Source organism: Protopterus annectens, chromosome 14.part0 (assembly GCF_019279795.1).
Source record: "Protopterus annectens isolate FY-2018-M chromosome 14.part0, PAN1.0, whole genome shotgun sequence".
Taxonomy (NCBI): domain Eukaryota; kingdom Metazoa; phylum Chordata; order Ceratodontiformes; family Protopteridae; genus Protopterus; species Protopterus annectens.
The window spans coordinates 468,539,035-468,560,896 of NC_056748.1; the positions used below are offsets into that span (position 1 = coordinate 468,539,035).

General features: G+C 38.8%; 1 protein-coding gene across 1 annotated transcript in view; it reads left to right on the forward strand.

The window, feature by feature from the left end:
- Positions 1-21,862, forward strand: part of LOC122789044 — a 3,657,207-nt gene that overhangs the window by 2,755,171 nt on the left and 880,174 nt on the right. Inside the window, exon 8 of the mRNA XM_044056223.1 lies at positions 11,517-11,613. Coding sequence (XP_043912158.1) covers positions 11,517-11,601 — 85 coding nt within the window. The 3' untranslated portion in view covers positions 11,602-11,613. The remainder of the gene's footprint in view (positions 1-11,516; positions 11,614-21,862) is intronic.

The following is a 21,862-nucleotide window of genomic DNA, read 5'->3' on the forward strand; positions in this document are numbered from 1 at the left end:
ATGGATGAATTTTGTTTAGAGGACTTCGTAAATCAAGGTTTCCTCTGTCTGTGTAAGAAGCATACCTTTCAACCTCTTAGCACAAGAAATCTGGACAAAGTCTAAACTAATGGGGGAACAAAGGCCTAAAAATAGGGACAGATTTTGAATATTGCCCTTATAACCTTAGAAATTTGCTAGAGCAACTGTTTTTGAGTGACTTCAGTCCTCAGTGATTTGACAGAGAACTGCACATTTTATGAGGAACAGACCAGAAATGTGAGGCAAAAATCTCGACATTCAGCAAAAATTTAGACAGTTGAGCGGTATGGTATGAAGTGTAACAAATTTAGCAAAACAGAGAGAATGATGGGAAGACATTTATTTTATTTATTTATGTATTTTATTTTATTTCTCCTTTGATTACTAGGAATGTCCGACTGAGCCAATGGTCCATTTTCAGCAGAAGAGCAAGAAAAAAAGCTCCACAACAAATTTAAAGACATTTAAACAATAGTTAAATAACTATATACAAGGGTAGAAAGCCACACAATAGATTAAATATTTTACAATGAGCTGGGGTGAAATGCTCAACAAAAACACATATAAAAACATTTTACAGTAGCTGATATGTAATTTTGTAGAAGTAGAGAAATCTCCGCAATAGATAAAAACACAGATTGAAATACATTTACAGAAATATTAAGAATAGTGTATGTACTGTAAGTTGCAAGACACACTGCAGAAGTGGATAACCTGTATCTAGCAAGTATATGTAATACACAGTTATTCAAAATGTTGACTACATTTCTAATTATGTATGAAGCTGAAAATTAATGAGTATTCTGATGCCAAAATAGACAGGGGAATAGAATGAGGTGAGGAGGACTAATGAGCAGGAGGGAGAATTAAGGGCATAGAGAGAGACAGCAAGAGAGAGTTTATTATTAGAAAGATGATAATGTTATGGAAGGATATGAGAGTAGAAAATAAATACTAGTTAAGTGTTGGCTGAACAGGTAGAAGACCATACCTTAGTATTATGGTATCATTAAAGTAAGATTTGAATGATATCTGTAGCAAAATTCCAGAATCCCAAATCAAATGGGAAAGTGGATCCCAACAATTCAGGGAACCTCAATAATATAAATATTTATCCAATTATAAAAATAAGTCAAACCATGATGGTACAATTATCTCTATTTGTGGAAATCATGATATTGATGTCCAGACAGACATTATTGAGGATAGTAGTCTTAAATAAGCAATATGAACAAGATGCCTAGGAAAAAAGCAATTCTGACTTAACTCCCATTGAGGTGTTAATCCAGTTAATCCCCATTTCTGATATCCCAGCAGTTGATAAGCACAGTAATATAGGGTTGTTCTCACACACTTAAACTAAAGATAGTTATTATAGCAATAACCCACGCCTGGGTGTGGGTAATGCTGGATTTACCCACGGTTGGCGTGGTTCGCCCTCGGGACCAAACAAAGACAACCATGGGTAAATCCAGCATTACCCTCACCCAGAAGTGGGTTATTATATCTAATGACATTATTTAAGAAAAGAAATAATTACTTTTCTTAAATAATGGCATTGTATAATGCCTCTTTGCTGCCCTTCCACAGCTGTCTGGTGTTCCGCGGCAGTTCTGATGTACTGCGCATGCCTACGCAGTACATCAGAGCTGTGGGCAAAAGCAACAGAGAACGCAAGATCTCCATTGCTTTTTACTGTCTCGCTATGTTAAATGGGTTTAACATAGCGAGACAGCTTTAAAATACACGGAGATCTCCATTGCTTTTTACTGTCTCGCTATGTTAAACTCATTTAACATAGCGAGACAGGTTAAAAAAAAACACACTGTGTCGCTATGTTAAAGGAGTTTAACATAGCGAGACAGCTTTAAAAAAAGCAACGGAGATCTGCGGACAGTGTTTTATACTAACGGAAAAAGTCCGGGCGACCGGACCTTTTTCCGTTAGTATATTGAGGGATTTACAACGGGCACGCTGGTTGGGCTGGCCAATCAGCGTGCACATTTTAGAGGAGGCATTGTATAATAATGGTTCATTTACTCGTAATCAAAAAAATTATGGAGTGATGTTGAACAATTAGATGAGGAGGACCAATTTCAAGAGGTTAAAAGGAGAAGGACTTTGGGAGAGGGTACTGGCAGAAATTAGAAGAAATCACCATCCACTATTGTAGGTAGAAAACTATGTCATAATGAGACAAAAAACAGTGTCCTTATGTTAGGCAATTCCATATTTGAAGGGAATTTGTAATTTTTTCCCTGAGAATGGGCCAAGAGCACATATTGGTTGCCTGAGACATGGAAAATAACTGCCATTTTAGAAGCAATCAAACTGTTGTTTAGAAATTTCTTGCCTTATGATACAGTTGAACATGTTAGTATTGAAGTTTTTGAAAAAGTGGTTTCTGACTTGATGGGATTAAATAACTCCTAAGGATTTGGATTGACATTTGTGATATTTTTCCTAGTTATGTTATGTAGGTATTAAAAAAAAAGTTGACAAGGAAAATGTCAAACATGTAGATTTTCATTTATCATTTCTGTCAGAGTAATGACTACTTCGGAGGATTTAGAAGTTAAAAATAATCACTTCAGTAGAAATCAGCTTTAGCTTAGCCATGCTGAAAATATATTAGTTGATGATTCCCTTAGGAAAGTGAGTCATCCTTTTTAGGAGAAATGTAGGGGGGTGCAGAAACATAGAAGAGCTTAAATCCTTTGAAAATTTATTTTTGTAATTGTAGATTAGACAACAAACTTGTAAACTTAGAATGTATAATAGCAGGTAAAAAGTATGGTTCATTGTGCTTCACTGCAACTTGTTTAATGATTGCAATAAACCTCTAATTGTTCAGCAGTTTAAGGGACATCATGTGGTTCATTCAAACTTCAAAGGAGGTGGTGTAGTTATATATGTAGCTACTAAGTTTGTCTCCACTACTATTCATTCTGATGAGTTGCTGGAACTTTGATGGTGAAATTAAGTTTGGTAAAATAAGGATGGGGGAGGGAATCTTCTATAGATACCCCCAGCTCTGGAAAAAAACATATTAGCAAGTTATGAGATAATATCTGTGAATTATTTCATCAAGGATATGATATGATATGATATACTATACTCATGGGTGACATTAACCTTCCAGAAATTGACTCAAATTTCCCTTCTACCAAGTTTACTGGTGCAAACAAAATTACTGAAAGCTGTTTTATTTATACAGCTTTGAACGGGTCTACTTTATACCCTCAAAACATGAAAAACTCAAACCCAAATCCAAATCACGAGACACATAAAGAGCGAACCGCTGGTACGTCGAATGTACTGGAGCGCAAAAATGTAAACCTCGAACCGTCATAGTCGGCCAACACACTACCTACCCAAACACAATAAAAAATAAACACATACATACACTAACCAAATACCTACTTCTAACCCTAAATTAAAGCACCAAAATCCTACTACTAACCCTACACTAACCCCACATACACAACTGTCTATGCACTATCCTTAACGCCTCCCTAACCCTAAGGTCCGTAACTACTGCACACTTCCCCTACGGAGCTATACCCAAACAAACTAAATATTCCACACACATATACTTAACAAAAACCTATACTAAACTTTACATACATTACCTACACAAAACCTTGCATACACTACCTACCTATGCACTTACCTTAACCCCTTCCTAACCCTAAGGTCCGTAACTATTGCACACTTACCTTACGGAGCTATCCCGCAGATGGGCCAAATATGCGATATCGATATTTCCCCTTTCGCAGGTTCGTTTGACATATTTGCAGTTCACTCTTTCTGTGTCGCGTGATTCGGATTCAGGTTTTACTGCTTTCAAGAGCTTAAAGTAGACCCTCTTTGAACACATTATTAAACAACGAAACTGGGTTGATAACTTATTGGATGTTGTTCGATTAAACCACAGAGATAATTTGGTTTTAAGCTGTTGGAAAATCAGATTACTGTTCTATTCAGTATGAAGTTGTGGGCAACAGTGAAAATGTGTTAGACCAAGTGTACCCATTAGGAAGTTTTATACTGATTTTCAGTCTTTAAATAAGGAACTTAGCTCTTAGCATTGCTAGAAAACCAGAAGGAACATCAATCGTGGAAAAGTGGTATACTTTTTTGGGAAATTAAATGCTTTAAAAAACAGGTTTGTACCTGTTGGTATGACTAATCTTCACAACAAACGTTTCCCTTCATAGTGGACAAAAAAAGTTGTCACAACTGAAAAAAAAATAAAACAGAGGCCCTCTGGAAGAGGTATAAATGTACTTCATGTGCCTCAATCAAATATAGATATAATAATTAAAAAAAAACCCTTGGGGAGTTTGTCTCTGAAAATGAGAACTAACTATTATAACCAGCTAGCAGAGAATGCTAAGATGAATAAAAAGGCACCTATGATGCTTTATGGAAGAATCCCCCCATTTGTGTTAAGTATGGGGGTGCAACTATAGAGGTTTGATTTAGCAGATTTATTTGCTAAGAAATTCTCACTATTAAATGGGCGCAAGGATTATGAGTATAATTTATTCCAGTCTACATTAGGCAGATCCCCTCATTAACACTCTTCAAGAGAAACCTTGACGAGTGGATGGGAAATAGAAAATTTACCCCGGGGATCACTGCAGTAACTCTGCTGGACCGAGGCACAGGGAACTAATGGGCTCTGCTGGACCAAGGCACGGAACTAATCTAAGGGGGTGGCGAAAGCCAACACATTCTGGCTAGGTTTATAGATGCCCTCAGGCAGATAGCCTAGTACTTACCTATGAACCTAAGACATGTAGTAGAACTGATGGTTTTATGAATATCCCTTATGAGTTCGCTTCCAAGGTGTCTGGGGCATTAAAAAAGTGAAGCTGCAGACCGTGAAGGCTTAAATGGATATTTTCTTTCTGGCATTGCAAGTAGCTTGGTATCATGCATATCATGTCTTCATGTACTCTTTCAGCAATCACTGCAGGAAGGGATATGTTCCCAATATATGGAAGGAAGCAGTCATTCAAATACCCAAAGGATATATAAACAGAAATCACTAATCACTGGATGACTTTAGACCTATCAATTTGATCTCAGTACTGGGTAAATGTTCTGAGTGTATAATTTATAGTCTGCTCCAGGGGGATATTGGACAAGGGACATATATTTATATCTCAACATGTTTTCCTTGTAGGGATATCATCTTATCTTAGTTTTATTAATATATAGTATAATTATAATATTATAATATAGTATATATTTTATATATATATATATATATATATATATATATATATATATATATAACTCGGAGCCAGTAAGTCTAGAGTGAGGCATCCTGTCTATTGTTTTAAGGCCAGAATTTGCATGCATAAATGTCCTTTATTGCTCTGGTTTCTGCCCAGAGGTAAAGAATGTAAATGTAATTTCTGTTAGCCTAGGAACCCAGGGAAGTGTGAAGAATGATGTAATGTGAACCAGGTGGGTAATTTTAAAAACAGAGAGAATCAGAGAGCATTAAACATTTTTGTCTTGACCATCCAACTCATCAGCACTGTCCTGCTCTATATGTAAGTTTATCTTAGACTTGTGTTTTCTCTTAGAATTAGCTAGAAACTAGAAAGATTAGACTGTGTTTTTCTGTGATGTCAGAACTGTACTACTGAATTATTTTAAGTATTTCTCTGTGAACTCTGAACTCTTGACTAGCGCTGTGCAGTAAAAAGTATTGTTTTGTGTTTTGACTATTTAAACCCTTTCAACTGTGGCTGTTTTTGTAGAGATAATTTAAGCTCTTTGGAGTACTTGCATGTCTTTGGTAAAATTGTACAAAGCCACTCTAATAGCTTTAGCCCTGGGCTATACTAGCAATTGGATAATAATATTGCACAGTAATAATTGGACACCCTTTTAAGGGCCTTTGAGTAGCTGATAAATATTAGATGGGTGGTGGCAGTGATTTCTACCGTACAGTCTGGGTAAAAGGGGCACAGCAGGAGAACTTGTGCCAGCTTTCCCCAGGAGTGTCTGTGTGGTTGTATAAACTCTTATCTCAAAGTGTGTGTGTCAGCTATATGGGCAGGGATACAAAGCACTGGTTGGACAGAGAGGGTGCTGGAGGTTTTAGCTTGCCCAGCTGGCTGAGATCTGGACCTTATAGCTGTGCCAGTGGGGAGTCTTATTGGAGATCTGGAGAGCAAGGGAGTGACCAGCCCTAAACTGACTGTGATCTCTGTGTGCTCTTAAGGGAAATTGTACTTTACTCTGTGTATTTGTTATCCTTTCCTCCTATATGAGACGCCCCTCACTGGTGTTAGTGGTGACGATTGAGGCTCCTTGATTGCTGGGCCAGGCCATGGGCGTCACATATTAATTGTTTGGCAGTGGTGGGATATCCATGTCACATATTAATTTAATTAATATGTGACACACGTGTCCTGGCATGGGAAGTTGGTAGTATCAAACTGTCAAACTTTTCAAGTTCCGTAAATGGCTCATAGGAGCCCTGAGTTTGAATTTCTTCTACACTGAACATATACATATATATATATATATATATATATATATCTAAATATATAGATATATATAGATATATATATATATACACACACACACGCGCGCGCGCGCACACACACACACACATATACATATATATACATATATATATATATCTGTATATATATATATATATATATATATATATATATATGTGTGTGTGTGTATATATGGATCTACTTTACAAGCTTGAAGTTTCAAAACTTCGAACTGCAAATAGGCAAGACCATAATATCAAAGTTTTGAAACGTTGAAATTGTAATAAAAAAGTGCATTTTTTTAAATGTTTTTGCAGGAGGTCAAGCCCCACTGCACCCCCACAACCCCCTTTTAAACTCTGAGATCGCATTACGGTGAGGAAAACACTAAATCTCCTGTTCCATGCTATACGGGGATCTCTATTCAAAATATTTGACGTTTCAAAACTTTGATCTTATGGTCTTGACCATTTGTAATTCGAAGTTTTGAAACTTCAGGCTTGTGTAGGGAATCCATATATGGGTTTGAATGGGAATTTACAGTAATTTAGGATTGTAAGTGATAGTGCATAGTGTTAAGTTTTAGGTGATATGCTTCTTAGTGCTGTTTGAAAGATTGGATGGTGTGTTTGTGTATTTTATCAACATGTGGAGTATAATGTGTTGTTTGTGGTCTGTATTGTATGTAGTGCTTTAGCTTATGTTAGTGTTGTTTACATCTGTTGAGATCATGTTAGAGTAGGGTAAGGGGATTCATTCCTTATGCATACTGTAGTGTGATCTCAGACGGTGAGGGAAAGGGGTGCTTCTGCAAAAACACTATTATAGTTAATGTAGTTAGGTTTAAGTTTGTTCATCAAATTCAGTTGAACAACTTTATTTTGATGATTCAGTATAGACCCATATATACTTATACACACACACAGACACACACTCACATACACACACACGCACACACACACACACACACACACACACACACACACACACACACACACACAGACATACATATATAGGCATGCGTAGTCAAACATTTGTCCATACATGACTAGCTCATCTATGCTGTTTTATACTGAATTAATTTCACATCAGTCGATATTTCATAAAATCTTATTTTTAAATTATGGGTTATAAATCTAACTTATTAATGAATTAGTACAGTCAATGACAATGAATATGTGTAAGAAAGCAGCTCTTGCATATGTTAAATTCTAATATCTTATTTATTCAACTTATCTTAAATGTTGAGTGGGTAGTTCGTCTGTCTACAATTCTTTAATAACGAAGATCTAGCATGTTGACACCATCAAGTATTATAAGGTATAACACACTGAAAGAATATAAGAAACACAATGCAACAAAGAAAAGCACTTGAGTTAAAGGTACTGGTTATACATAAACAGTGTTACATACTTGTCATACAAAGCACAGTGATATCAGGCTACTATAAATGTTAATGACTCGTCCAGACTTTAAATTAGTTTGCTATCAAAAGTAAATGAATGAAAACAGGAACTCTTAACTAGTGCAAGCATGAAGGTAACCTACATGTGGACAAAGGTTGAATTCTTGGGCTTCATTTGTCCAAAACTCAACCTGCTGAGGATCAGAGCTCCTGCATAGGAAATCACTGTCAGTGAGTTTTGACAGGAGTGATGCCCTTCTTGGTGAACATTTCCCCCTTACTCAAGTTTGTGCAAGCATGGAGTTGGTATATATAAGTTTGGGGGTGGAGTCTGTTTTTTTCAAGGAATGCAGTTTGGGGATTCCAATCCTTGGCACGATGAACTTAGCGCACTCAAAGTGGAAATGCAGGCATGATAATTAGTCAAACTTAAAAATCAGTATTGTATGCCACAGCTGTATACACATCCATACATCTGCTACCTGTTAGAGCTAGGAATAATATAACCCCATGAATGATGCCTTACTTGTAGTAGAGTCAGTTGAAGTTCAGATGTTAAACACAGTGGTTATAGATACTACAGAGACTAATACAATTGCAGTCTGAGATGTCATACACTGTTAGAGGACTGATGTTTTAGGTAGGGGAATGGTCAGTAAAAGTCAAGCTGTTTTGTGGAGGTATTGAAAAATGTGAGACTGTACAAAGGAGCCACAAAAGGCAGTTCACATTAACTTTAATTAACTGCAGGGGTATTGTTATGGTGATAGTCTATTTCATTTTGGAAACAGAGTGATACATGGATACTCTGATTTCACACTAACATTTTTTAAAATGTCCCCACCCTAAGACTTCCAGAATTCTTCGGTCTTAATTATGGAGTTTCATAAAAATGACGAACTGTTCTCTCCAACAGCCTGCATAGCCATTGCTAAAAATGTCCTTCCCCCCTAAGATGGAATATGGACTGCCATTATAGGTCTTTCACTCAGCCTATAATATGCAAAGACTATGGATTGCAGAAAATAAAACCTATGGATTTACACTACTTGCAGACACTCATTTTCATGACTGCAGCCTCCTAAAGAGACTTGTCTGTTGGTAATCTTCTATGTACTCTCCTGTATAAAGTATTAAAAGAAGGTCATTGTCCTCCTTTGAAAGGAAACTTCCTTTCAAGGGCAAATAGCCAAGAAGACATTATCTCCCTTAGCCAGCCTCCCCTCCTTTAAAACAGTTGAAGAATGTGTAGTTTCCAGTCTGAGCCCAGTTTTATGGAACAGACTTTCATCTGAAATAAAATGCCTAAGATGCACTCCTGGGGGTTAAACATACTTTTTTCAAAAAACATCCACAACTATGTAGTATGTAAATGTTTTAGGGATAATAGTTAACAGTGTAATAACTACTGGTCCAGAAATATCTTGCTCTTAAGTAGACTTTTAATCTCTCCAGGTTGCTGTTATGCTTACCTGTGGGAAAAAAAAAAAAAAAAATATATATATATATATATATATATATATACTGTATATAGATAACTGAAAGGCTTGTACATGCATTAATATTTTAGCAGTGTGAACATTTTTGAACAACTTTATATGTGTTTACTGATCCCTCTGTATTTTCTTTAAATATGTATAATGTTTCTGTTTTACTATTATATACCTTCTTTACATTAACATCTGTGAGTATCACATGTATGTCTACAAATGTAATTTTATGTTCAATTAAAAACTCTGTAGTCTTGCGTTTTGTACTCAGGTCAGGTCTGAAAAGTGTCTTTGGACCAGGTCTCTAACCCAGTAACCAAATAATAAGTAATTAACAGACAAACAGCTGAAGTATTCTTGATGTCTTTGTTTGTAATGAGCAGCCTATGCATTTCTGAATTTTATTTTCTAAACATTTTAGTTGTCCTTAATGTGAATAACAAATGTCATGCCCCAGCAGGTATATTACATAAATGTGGTTTTACCTAAAATGAATTCTAGATTCTAAATTCCTCCTAATTTTCATTTGCTACATTCTCTTGTAGAACACTAGAATATGCTTTACATTTCCAACATCTGTATATGGTGGTTGCCAAAAATAATTTCAGTCATTTTATTCAATGTCACAAAATAACTTTAATAACTTTAATGACTTTATGACTTTATAGAAGTATATTTTAATCATTTCCATTTTAGAAGTTGAAAGTTTATGATTCTCTTAAAAGACTTTCAGGAAAACAGGACCAGCTTTATGTCTTTGAAGTATTTTAGGAACTGTTTGCATAGAAAGCAAAGTCTTAACTTTGTATTTGTTGACCGTTATGCATTAATGTTTTAGCTTATATTACTGCAGGTTTCCATAAAAAAAGCAGTCTACTTTTATGTCATTTTAATGAAACAATTATTTTTTTGTTTTTCCTTTGATTTTCTACAAAAGCATGACATGAGTAACTCAATTCATCTGTACTCTCTCTGCACATTCCATGCAGTTTTATATACCTTAAGAACAAACTCTGCCATGTGACCACTAAATGAGAAAAGAAAATTAATGGATATGGTTGTCTTTCTATGGCTTTTTCACTCTTTCTTTCCCGTTCTCTACCCCTCCATAAATTTTGAACATCACCGTTATTTGCCATTGTGTGAATTTTGATTAAAATCTCAGAACCATTTACAACTTCCATTAATGTTAACAGCTCTCTTCCTTGCAGTGTATCGTATGCATTTCATTCATTTATGTATCCTGGATATAAAGTGTAACATCAATGATATATCTTAGAAATATTTACTGCTTTTGTACAAAGCAGCATATTTCTTATTGCGGCTTATTCCAAGTGTTTTTCCTTATAGAATTCATGATTGCAAAAATAATAACATTAAATAAATATGTAAAAGACTAGAAGAGAGATGGAGAGAGAGAGAATGAGAAAGAGACCTTGAGATAGTGAGTTTTTGTTCATAATTCATCTGTTGTGTTCTTTCCTCACTTTGAATCAGTGTTTTCTTTTTTGACTTTACAGTAATTTCCATGACAACAGACCCTAATGCTAGACTGTACCGTCATCATCTTTTCATAGCGGGAATATGTTTCAGAGGATGATAATGATCTTGCCTTTGTAGAAATTCTTTCAGGAATCAATAAATGAGATGAGATGTCCTTGGTGGATATATGTAATAGCTATTGAATGTCATCTGAAATATATTTTTTTTACATTTTGCCAAAGACATTCTGTGCTGTTAAAACCAATTAAGAGGTTCACTCATTTCAAAATGAAATGATTGAACATATTAGTCTGAATTATCCTGTTGAAATGGCACTGAGCAGTATTTTAATCAGGCAAACAAGGTTAACATATACAGTATGGACTCACAATAAAAAGTAATTTCAGAATGTAAGAAAAGGAGAACTATAAATTTTTATGTTTTGGTAATTTGTATCCTATAACATAGCCCATCTTTTGTCATTGATAGACAAATCTTTTTCATAGGCAATACTAATAAACTGCATTGGCTAAAAAGAAAGAGCATGATGCTAATTACTGATACATTTGTCCTTCTTGTCAACAGCTTTGCGAAACAGCTACAGATGCAGCAGGTGCAGTGTCGTCTTAAACTCTGTCGAGCAATACCAGGCACATCTACAGGGAACTAAACACCAGAACAAGTAGGTGCACCTATGGCACTTCCTTTGCCATAACTCTTTCGCTTTTTCCTGAAACTCAGAAATGCTTTATTTGCTGTTTGTTCCATTCTGCGTTGCACCTGCAGTCACCTAAAACTTTTCTATGTGTTAATCAGTGAGAGGGTTATTCATTCAGAAATTAATAAACAAAGTGCAGTTCAAGAACAAGAGAGTCATCATTTCATGGGTGTAAAAGCTAGAATTGTATATGGAATACTAGTGACGATGCTGGTGACTGGACTGAGCAACAGCTCCTGTTCTTCCAGGAATTAGCCAGCAAAGGAAAGGTCAGATATCTTAAGGATACTTAAAGTACTGCTCATTCCACGAATGAATTTTAGAACCCAAAATGCAACATTGATAGTTTGTTTCATCAGCTGTGTACACAGGCTGCATTATTGGTTTATATGGCCAAGGAAGAAGACTGCAGTTACAGACATCATATTTTAGCACATGTGAATGCTCACATTTTATATATATCTATATATATATATATATGTATATATATATATATATATATATATATATATATATATATGTGTGTGTGTGTGTGTGTGTATGTATATATATATATATATATATATATATATATATATATATATATATATATAAAACACATCACTGCTTGCCTATGTTATCTTTTAAATGATAGACATTCCTCTGCTGTCAGTAACAGGTTTTTGGTGTGTCCTAATCTGACTCAGTGAAGGGATGGGGAGAGTCCTAACTAAATAAAATGGGAATAGTGATCAGCAATGATGGTGAAACACTGTGAAGAGACTGTTGCAGTCAAGACGTATGCAAACTATTGACACATTAAAGTGGTTAAGCTCATCAGATGAAAAAGGTTTTATTACAGACATACTCTACAATCAGTTTTCAGAATGTGTAAGGAAATATTTAAAGTTTATCCTGGATTAAAAAGAAGTTCTAAGCTGTTTGATTTTAAATAGGTATCAACTTTTTCCATAGCTTTGGGCAAAAACAGTGTTCCTTTGTCTGTAAGAATTTCATTCAGATATAACAATCCATGTAAATTGAGTATCAGTTTCCTGTCAATGAGTTTGTTTTAATTTTTCAGAAGAGACCAATTTGGGGAACACCAGGGTGTAATGTCTCTTCAGAGTTTTAACTAAATACCCCCTACATCCATCATAGTTCTTATGTATAACACTGTAGCAATAACCGACAACATGGGTGTGGCATATCAAAGATTTACTCATTGCTGGAGAAATTTAATCACAAAGGTGAAGCCTGAGTGATTAAACAAAGCCAGCCGTGGGTAAGTGGTATATATACCACACCACAGAGTCTGTTATTGCTATTATACAGTGACATTAAGAAAACATTACTTACTTTCTTACATAATGTCTTTGTATAACGGTGCAGTGGTACTCTTCCACTTTTCACTTGGTATCCTGGGGCGTTGCTGATGTACTGCCCATGCATATGGGACTTGCCTTCCCATGCTTTTGCAGTAAACCAGTGCCGTGTAAAGGAAGCAACAGAGAAAGGAAGATCTCCATTGCTTTTTTCAATTAAAAAAAAAAAAAAAAAGACACCAGGAGGCTTTTGACGTATAGGAGAGACAAGACAGAAAATAAAAGAATAATTCGGTATATTTCTTTAATTTTGCATAACTTACTTGAGTACCCTTTTATTTTTCTCTGCACCATGTCCCTCATTTGTTTGGGTCTCATGTTTCGTGAATTTATTTATTTATTTATTTTTAAATGAAAGAAAAGTACATTTTTATTATATATATTAATGGAAGAAGATCTGGGTGACCGGACCTTTTTACATTGGTATATGCTCGGATTTACAATGGACACACTGGTTGAGCTGACCAAACAGCATGCTACTTTTTGAATAATAATGGTCAGTCATTGTATAATATGTTATAGACAGTGGTACCAAAAGACAAAATCCTTTACAAGGAGCCTTTTCCTGGTACTCAGGACAAGAGATGCAAAATTTTTCAATGGCAACAAAATCATCCGGTGATTAAAATATTTTCAGTACCTTTTACTTAGATTTTTTTTTTACTCCCCAAGTGCCCCACCCCTAAAGTGCAACTGTGTACTTTGTATCATCTACCTAAAGGCTGTGATAATATTAATCATTTGATAAAATTTCCTCCAACTCATTTGAAGAGAAAAAAAGTACATTTAACACATTACAGGAAATAATTCTGAAAAGTAGAATTAAAGAATTCTACATCACATGATCGTAGGAAGTACGAGGAATTATTATTTGTTTATAAATTAGAACGACTGATCCAGGTGGAAAGGTCACATCTTTTGCAGTATGTTTTCTCTGGAGGGGACTTGTTAAAGTACTCTGTCATTTAAACTGCAGAGATTTAAAACCTAATGCAGAATTTGTTTTACTTCTCATTTGCTGAAGTCTGACATCAACAAATTAATAGCTTATATAAGACTTGAATACTTCCATGAATACTTTGAGGTCACTGTTGATTTATCCAGCTGCTTGGTTAATTGTTATGTTAATCCTTGGTTTGATCCTGATTGATGCTATCCATTATTATTAAGGTATGGTGCAATGAGAATTTAAAATGTTAAGTTGTCTATCTCGCCTTCATTCTTGCTGGATGGGTTCGGAGCCGATCTCGGCTCCGACTCGGCCACTTTAAAAGCTCGAGAGTTGGTTCCACCGGTTCGAGGCTCCCCCTATATCCCACAATGCTAGGCATGAGTTACCTCGGATCTCGTTTGCCGCTACAGCGATCGAGGTGTTGGGTTTCTACCGGCTTCTTGGTAAGTAAACTTTCAGTAAAGTTAGGATACTTAAACCCCTTTATTTTTAATTTTAACTATATTTTCCCTTAGTTTAGTGGAATTCTACCCCTTTTTTTCACAAAATCCCATTTCTTCCCCACAAGAACTTAAAAGTTCTCCCTCGGGCCTTCAGGCCTTTCTTCCATTCCCTAGTGGTGTGTGTGTGTTGCTTCTCTTAATTAAAACATATTGATAGTTGTTTTATTTTTGAGTTTAAAAAATAAGATAAGGTGTAATCAGTGTGTTTGACTGAGTGTGTGTGATTACACTTTCTTGTTCTAAGATGTCTAAAGACACAAAGGTCTCAGGCTTCAAGAAGTGTGATGCGTGCTGTCAGAAAATGTCTCTGACAGGCGGTCACACTTCTTGTGTCTACTGGGGCCTTTGCACCTGCAGGACTCCTGTGCTGTATGCCACGGCTTCAGTCCCAGGGTCCTGCAGGAAAGAAAGAACAAATTGATCCTAAGGGGTCTACTCAAGCCTGAGGATTCCCTATCTGTCTCTGGGAAGCCCTCCAAGGCTTCTAGGTCCTCGGCTCCAGCTACTGAGCCGAGACCTAAAACTACTAAACCTTCTGCATCGGCTCGGCTGGAGCCGATGAGTCTCAGCTTCTGTGGTTCCTCGGCTCCGGCTGGAGCCGAGGTATTAGTCCTTGTCGGCTCCGACCAGACCTTGAGCCGACATCTAGGAAGAGATCTAGGTCACCATCCCTTGGCTCCGTTCATTCGGCTCCAGCATCTCCTCTGCTGTCTGAACGGAGCCATAAATCTCACTCCTCTAGGTCATCGAGGCTGTCAGATCATGACCTTCAGAGGGTAGTGAGTCGACTTCTTAAGTCCGAGGCACTGGCCCAAATGCTTCAGAGCCCGACTCATCAGTCGATGCCTGCCCCTGTCCATCAATATGTTCCTCCTCCGACTCCGTTGAGTTCGGAGCCGGGGCGTTTCGGAACCGAGACTGTGGTAGCGTTGGAGCCGATACAGATGTCTTCGGCTCCGTCATCGGCTCCGATTTCTTCTTTCGAGGAATCTTGGCGCCGGACTTCCCTCGTCGGCTCCGAGGGGGTGAGTGGCATTGGACCCTTGTCCGACCCCGCTCTTCCTCTCGGAGCTTGCGCTGGTGAGTTCGGCTCCGACATCGACCTCGGAGCCATCACTGTCGGTGCCGAGGAGGTTCTCAGCTTCTCGGGCGGGACCTCTGACTCTGCCTGACAGGGGTGCGTTGTCATGCGGAGTGTGTTAGAACCTGGCTCTACTCCACAGTCGGCTCCGTCCGCCTCTCCCTCTACGGTGCCTCAGGTCAAGTCGACTCACTCCCTCATCCCGGACCGCAGAGAGCCAGCTCCTCAGGAACCCCCTGTGGGGATCTCATCCTCTTCCGAGGCCTCTCCTGATTTGGCAGAAGAGCCCCCTCGGAAGAGAAAGTGTAAGAGGAAACACATTGACTCACCTGAGTCCGTCACCTCTGACACAGATTTAGAGGATTCGAGGGTTCCCCGTTCCCCTTCTGAAGATGTCTCTTTTGCAGACATTCTAGAAATCCTCAAACAGAGGGAAATTGGCCAGCCCTCAACCCTTCGGAGGATGAATCTGTGTACCTTGAGGCGTTTGGCTCTCGTCCTTCCACCTCCTGGGTGTCTTCCCCCCTTTGACCCCCTCATGCAGGTGGTAGCTAAGAAGGCATGGACAGCTCCTGATTCAGTGGACCCCACTCCCAGGAGACCCTCAAAATTCATAACGGCACCAGCAGACAAACAGTTCTTGACAAAAGGAGTTTCTGTGGATGCTATGGTGGTTGCTGCTGCCACCAAGAAGGAACTAGCTGATCCTTCAGTACCTGTCCATCCACCTAACAAGGAATCTAGGTCCATGGACAGGTACGGGAAGCGGATGTTCTCGTCAGCGACATTTGCTATGCATTCGCTGAACTACCTATGCCATTTTACTCGTCTTCAAAGGGACTTGATCAAAGAAGCGAGTGACATGTTGAAGGATCCTACAGCTGCGGGTTTTCAAGATAAGATGAACACTCAGCTGGCTACCCTGAACTCCATAGCCAACTCCTCCATGCGCCTCCTTTCTTATGCGGCTGATGGAGTGAGCAGGGTCGCAGGGACAGGTGTGGCCTTACGTAGGCATGCCTGGATGCGGCTATGCAATTTTGGACCCTTTAAAACGTCTTTCACTAATTCCCCATTCGATGGATCATCTCTCTTTGGTCCTCAAGTGAAAGAAACCTTGATTAGGTGCGAGACTGATGGCAAGACTCTTTCTGCCGTCGGAGTCCGTTTTTCTACTCCTTCTAGGCCTTACCCCAAAGGCCAGAAAAGTGGAAAAATGTGGTTCCGTAAACAATCTCAAGGGACTTAGCCTGGCGCACAGAGTGGTTCCCGCCAGAGGCAGAGGGGGAATAACAATGGTAGGCGATGCCCTAGAGGCAGGGGGTCCAGAACCAGGGCAATCGCGAAGCCTTCTCTGATAAGCCCTTTCAGCATCCCTGAGGTGTTGCCCGACTGCCCACCGGAGGCAGTCGGGAAGATTGTCACTGTACCCAGAAGCCTGGCTATCCCTGACTCAAGACAAATGGGTACAGTCCATCATTTCCGAAGGCTATTCCATTCCCTTTCTTCGCATTCCAAACCAATCAAAAAAATCCCTTCCAGATGTTCCACCCGCTCAAAGGGATCTAGCGGTTTTGGAAATTTCAAAGCTGCTTGCGAAAGAGCAATTCAGCCAGTTCCAGCAGACCAGCAAGGATCCGGAATCTACTCAAGGTTCTTTTAGTTCCAAAGAAAACAGGGGACTGGAGACCAATTTTGGATCTCAGTATCTTGAACAGATCAGTCAAGAAAACAAGATTTCGGATGGTCACGCTGCAGTCCATCCTTCCCCTATTGGGAAAAGGAAACTGGATGTGCTCTATAGACCTTCAGGATGCGTACTATCACATAAAATGAACAGACGCTCCAGAAGATTCCTCCGCTTCAGGCTGGGAACCAGTCATTTTCAATTCAGCGCCCTGCCCTTTGCTCTCACCACTCCCCCCGGGCTGTTTACCAAATGCATTGCAGTGGTAGCTTCTCACCTGAGGCGACAAGGATTCCAGGTGTTTCCATATTTGGACGACTGGCTCCTCACAGCTCCCACCAAGCATCTTCTTCTGATGGCCAGGGATTACACTTTTCGCATTTGTCAAAAGTTAGGCATTTCAATAAATTGCGAAAAGTCTGTTTTGTCGCCTTGTCATACTATTACCTTCATAGGCGCAAATCTAGACACAGTAGACATGTCTAGACTAACAGATCAGAGAATAACAGACATACACAAACTGGTCTCATTCCTTTTCAACAACAACAGAATCAAAGCCAGGTTAGTACTGAAAGTGTTGGGAATTATGGCGGCCATACCTCTGCTTCCATTAGCCAGATTCCACATGAGAATCCTTCAATGGATGCTCTTTACACAATGGTCATACCAGCAACTTCCAATGTCCCACACCATTATGATCACGCGTGCAGAAATCATCTCATGTGGTGGATGTCTTCCCCTCAGCTCTTATTGGGAAGACCCTTTGTTCCTCCCCTCCGGTTGCTACTCTGACAGCGGGCCTCCCTGATCGGGTGGGGGGCATTATCAGGGCAGGACGGTCCAGGGCACATGGCAAATGTCACTTGCACATAAATGTTCTGGAGATGAGAGCAGTGCTTTTAGCGTTGCAAGCCCTTCAAGACTCTCTTCCTTTAGGACGATTGCAATCCAGACAGACAACATGTCTGTAGTGTGGTACATCAACAAACAAGGTGGAACCAGGTCCTACCCCCTGTGTAGAGAAGCACTCAGATTGTGGCAATGGGCGATTTCTTCTCAGCGGTTTCTGATAACGCACATCCCGGGAAGTCCAATCATATGCGGACAAGTTGAGCAGAGCTATCCTCATGCCTCACAGTGGTCTCTGAAAGACTCTGTTGTGAGAGAAATTTTTCTCAAGTGGGGTCAGCCTTGCTGCGATCTTTTTGCTACTCCCCAAAACAGCAAGTGCAGAGATTATTTCACTCTATTCCCTTTACCAGGCCAACCCAGCAGAGTCGCTCTAGTCCAAGTTTGGCCCGGGACTTCTGTATGCATTTCCCCCTTCCCACTAATCTCTCAAGTGATACAGAAAGCTATCGCTCAGAAGGCCTCGTTGATCCTCATTGCTCCTTACTGGCCTCGACAGGTGTGGTTCCCCTTTCTACATCAATTCCTATTGGAGCGACCGTGGCATCTGGACCTAGTTCCAGATCTTTTGATCCATCAGTCGGGTCAGTTTCATCGCTCCTCCCTCTCTGAACCTCACTGCTTGGTTCCTCCAGTTCCAACCTTAGCCAGGCTTCCTCAATTATCTCACTCTGTTCGAGATATTTTGATAGCTTCCCATAAATCTTCCATTTGGGCTCAAGGAAGGGACATAGATCCTTTCACTGCTTCCATCCAAATAGTCCTTGATTTTCTAGCTGAACTCTTCCATGCAGGTTCATCTCCCTCTACTCTTAAAGTTCAATTGGCAGCTATTTCTAACTTTCATGTGGGTATTTCTGAGTCTGCCTTAATGTCCCAAGCTTTGCAAAGCCTTTTTGAAAGGAGTTTTCTTCTCAGACCTCCTATAAGAAATCTTCCTTCTCCTTGGGACCTAAATTTAGTTCTTACTTCTTTGATTCTTCCCCTTTCGAACCTGCAGCCTCCTGTTCTTTAAAATTGCTATCATGGAAGACTCTCTTTCTGGTAGCTATTACTTCAGCTAGAAGAGTTTCAGAACTTCATGCACTTAGCTGTCGACCTCCTTATCTATTGTTCCATAAGGACAGGGTATCCTTACCACCAACCGTCCTTTTTGCCTAAGGTGAGTCTCGGCGTCACCTAAATCAAAGCATTGACCTCCCTGTCTTTTCCAGAATATTCCAATAGGTCTGAACAAAATTACACTGGCTAGATGTTGGTCAGTTGAGGTACTATTTGGATAGAACAAAACAATTCAGAAAATCTGACCAGCTGTTTGTCTCCTATGCAGAAGGCAGAAAGGGACTTTCAGTTTCAAAGGTATCATTATCTAGATGGCTAACATCTCTGATTTCCCTTGTTTATGAAATTAGACACCAAAAGCTGCCTAATAAACCTAAGGCCCATTCCACCAGAGCTTTGGCTACTTCTTTAGCCTTCAAGACAGACTGCCTATTGACACCATTTGGGCTACTCCTCACACTTTCATTTCTCATTATAAGTTGGATTTAGCTTCTAGGCATAGAGCTAACTTTGGTTCCACTGTTCTCAGGAGTCTGTTCCGTTAGGCCACCCGGGACAAGGTGCTAGGGATGCGATCCCATCCAGCAAGAATGAAGGCGAGATAGACAACTTAACATATAGAAGTTATGTTCTTACCATAACATTCCATGTTACTTGTCTTCCCACCCTCCTTCCCCTGGCCTGGACAGACCTAGAGGAGTTGTGATTGTGACCTCTCTTTCTACCACCTCTTTTATTAGGCATATGCTGTTGTGCATATTTCCTGGATCAGGATATAGGTCACCCTTCTTTCTCCCTGGTTTTAGAGGTGGACTTTGTTTATAGTTATTCTGATACTATTATAAGCTGGGGTTAGCTTACAAACGAGATCTGAGGTAACTCACGCCTAGCATTGTGGGATATAAGGGGCCTCCAACTCTCGAGCTTTTAAAGTGGCAGTCGGGCCGAGATCGCCCAACCCCATCCAGCAAGAAGAAGGCGAGAAGAAGACAACTAACATGGAACGTTATGGTAAGAACATAACTTCTATTTTCTGTCAGCTATAAATTTTGAATTTATGGTTAAAGAATACAGTATGCAAGATATTCACACTTTAAAAAACATAAACTCTTAATTCTGCTTAAAGGATATGCTGCATCAGAGCAGACTAAGCAAATGCGAAGAGTATGAGGTATCCAACAGTGTTTGTAGCAATTATTTGCATCTTAACTGACTTTCTGACAGCAGTCCCTTCCTTCAGTGTTTTGCAGGTGGCCTTGCAGAAATAAATGAAATAATAACAGACATGCATTTATTTTGTCAGTTACTCAAATCAAAACAAAATACAGATTGTAGTATTTCTATATATGTAGGTATATGTGTGTGTGTGTGTGTGCATGTATGTATACATATATATATATATATATATATATATATATATATATATATATATATATATATATATAGATATATATGGTTCCCCTTCAAACCATCGAACGTTTAAAACTTCGAAGTTCAGATCATTGAGACCAGAACATCGAGTTTTAAAACATCGAAGGTTTGAAGGGGAAGAAATAGGTAAGTGTAGGTGGGAAAATGTTTGTGTTTTTGCAGAGCACCAAGGTGCCCTGCATACTGTGTGTCTGTGTGCCATCTGTGTGATGGCACTAGAGATAGGGTACGGAAAATCTCCCATTTAACGCTTCTGCATATAGTGCTAAATGGGAGCTTTCCCTTTAATCCACTGTAGTGCGGTCTCGGAGTTGAAATATTAAAGTAGGGGGGTGCAGGGTGGCGAATGATCAGAATTTCGATGTTTTGAAATTTCAGTGGTTAGAAGTGGAACAATATTTATATATATATATATATATATATATATATATATATATATATATATATATACATGTGTGTATGTCTATGAATATATATATATGTGTGTGTGTGTGTGTATGTATGTATATATATATATATATATATATATATATATATATATATATATATATATATATATATGCACTACATTTCTTCTAAATTGTCTTAGGTCATCATCTGTTTAGTCAACCACATTTAGTTGACTAAACAGATGGTTAACAAATGTGTGGGATCAGACATTTCTTGGGGTTGGGGACTATGCCCTTTCCATGATATTGTGTAATTTGTGAGTTAGTGTATATAATTAGCAGGAAGTGTGGGGGTCATGGGATGGTTTGACCCCTGCAAAAAATAGTGCTTTTTGTTATTTATTTATTTTTTTTAACATTTGAGTTTTGCATATGTTGAAGTTGTTACTTGGCACTGCATATTACTGTGTCGATGGTCACATTGTCGATACTTTGATACTAGGATACATGCATACACATATTTCCAGCACAGGCATTAATACCCTTCTAGCCTGGCAATGGCTTGGTTAATACTTGTCCCGTGCACAGATGAATTGCCTCTTTCTGACCCTCTTGTATTCCTCGTAGGATTTATGCTTATTGATTTAGGGGTATCATGACTCTATTTTAGTATAACAGTGGACTGTCATGCTTTGATAACTGTGCTTTGATTGTATAGTACTTGTGTATAAGCTGTTTAGTTTCAGCTCCAATGACTTGACCACCCATTATACACATGTTGGATAACAGCTTGCAGTTTGGGATCACTTTGAGTACCTGGTTTAAGCTTTTCTAG